We start from the raw sequence: 1,355 nt of genomic DNA on the forward strand, positions 1-1,355 counted from the left end.
GAACAAAAAACAAAAAACACAAAACAAAAAACAAAACAAAACAAAACCCCCCAAAAAAAACCACGGAAAGAAAGGCATCCGCCGGGAGGACACAAAGCCATTTCCTTCACACTTCTTAAAACTTCTCCCTGGCAGGGCCGGGCAGGGTCGACCTCCGGGGTGCCGGTGGCCTCTGCCCCCAGGGTCGATGTGGGGGGGCGGAGGGGCAGGAGTGGAGGGGGCAGCGCCACCGGACGAGCGCGGGACAGCGTGGAGCTGTCCGCGGCACAGGTGCTGAAGGCGGGACCGGGTTCCATGGGATGCGGCGGAGGATGATGGGGCTGAGGGAGGCATAAGGACGGGTTCTTGGGTGGGAAGTGGGAGGGGGCTGAGAGGGATGGAGTTCTCCCTGGAGAGAGCGTGCAAAGGAAGAACTTTTGGGTAGATGGTGGGAAGGGACAATCCTTTGACAGGTGGTGTAAAGAGGGGATTCTTGGACAGCCCTTGGATGAGTGGTTCAAGGGGGGACACTTCGAAGCCATAGCACAGTGGAATATCATTGGGACAGATGGCGCAAAAGGGAAGCCCTTAGGTAGTCATCACAAAGGGGAACTCCTTGGAAGGGTGGTGCAAGGGGGAAACTCACGGTCAGCCAGTGGAAAGTATAAAGACATGAATAGGTAGCTCACAGGGGGACTCCTTCGACAGGTAGTGCAGCAGAGGAAACCTCGGACAGTGGTGCAAAGGGGAACACTTGGACAGCCAGTCCATAGGCGGACTTCTTGGATGGGTCATGCAATAGGGAAACTCTTGGACAGGCTGTACAGATTGGAAGCCTTTTGGTAAAACAGTTGGACAGAGGGTGTCAAGGGGGAACACATGGAGAGGCAGTGCAAAGGAGGAACATTTGGAAAGGAGGGTGTCCCTAGACAGAAGGGGTGCTGGAAGCAGGGGGAGGATCGCACCTGTGTATGTTCATCTCCCGGGGCGGGCGCCGTGCCTTGTCGTAGGCCACCTTGGCAAAGACGCCGGCGATGAGCACGAAGGCAATGGCCCCACACGAGATGTAGACGGTGGCATTGGTGCTGTCCTTGTCTGGGTCATACTTGTTGGCGTCCCCGTCGGCGCCGTTGCTACCGTCGGCGGGCAGCGCACCGCTGGCGGTGGTGGGGTGAGCCCACTCGGGGCTCTTGTAGTTGCGGCACAGGCTCTGGTTGAGCTTCTCGGCGCGCTTGTTGCAGCAGAAGCGATAGAAGCAGGTGCCGCAGCAGTAGCGGAAGCCTGTAAGGCTGTTGTTGCACTCGAACTCCTTGTCCCACTGCCCGCTCACGTCGTAGTACCCCCAGCACGTCTCGTGCGCCGGGGCCGAGCCCCCG

General features: G+C 58.5%; 1 protein-coding gene across 1 annotated transcript; it reads right to left on the reverse strand.

The window, feature by feature from the left end:
- Positions 1–944: 944 nt before the first annotated feature.
- On the reverse strand, positions 945–1,260 carry LOC104545217 (protein shisa-6 homolog; the record flags this gene model as incomplete). Its single annotated transcript, XM_010190297.1, has 1 exon — positions 945–1,260. A coding segment is annotated over one exon (316 nt), but the record flags the coding sequence as incomplete, so codon positions are not given.
- Between the last annotated feature and the right edge of the window lie 95 nt (positions 1,261–1,355).

This window comes from Mesitornis unicolor, unplaced genomic scaffold (genome assembly GCF_000695765.1).
Source record: "Mesitornis unicolor isolate BGI_N332 unplaced genomic scaffold, ASM69576v1 scaffold48858, whole genome shotgun sequence".
Taxonomy (NCBI): Eukaryota; Metazoa; Chordata; class Aves; order Mesitornithiformes; family Mesitornithidae; genus Mesitornis; species Mesitornis unicolor.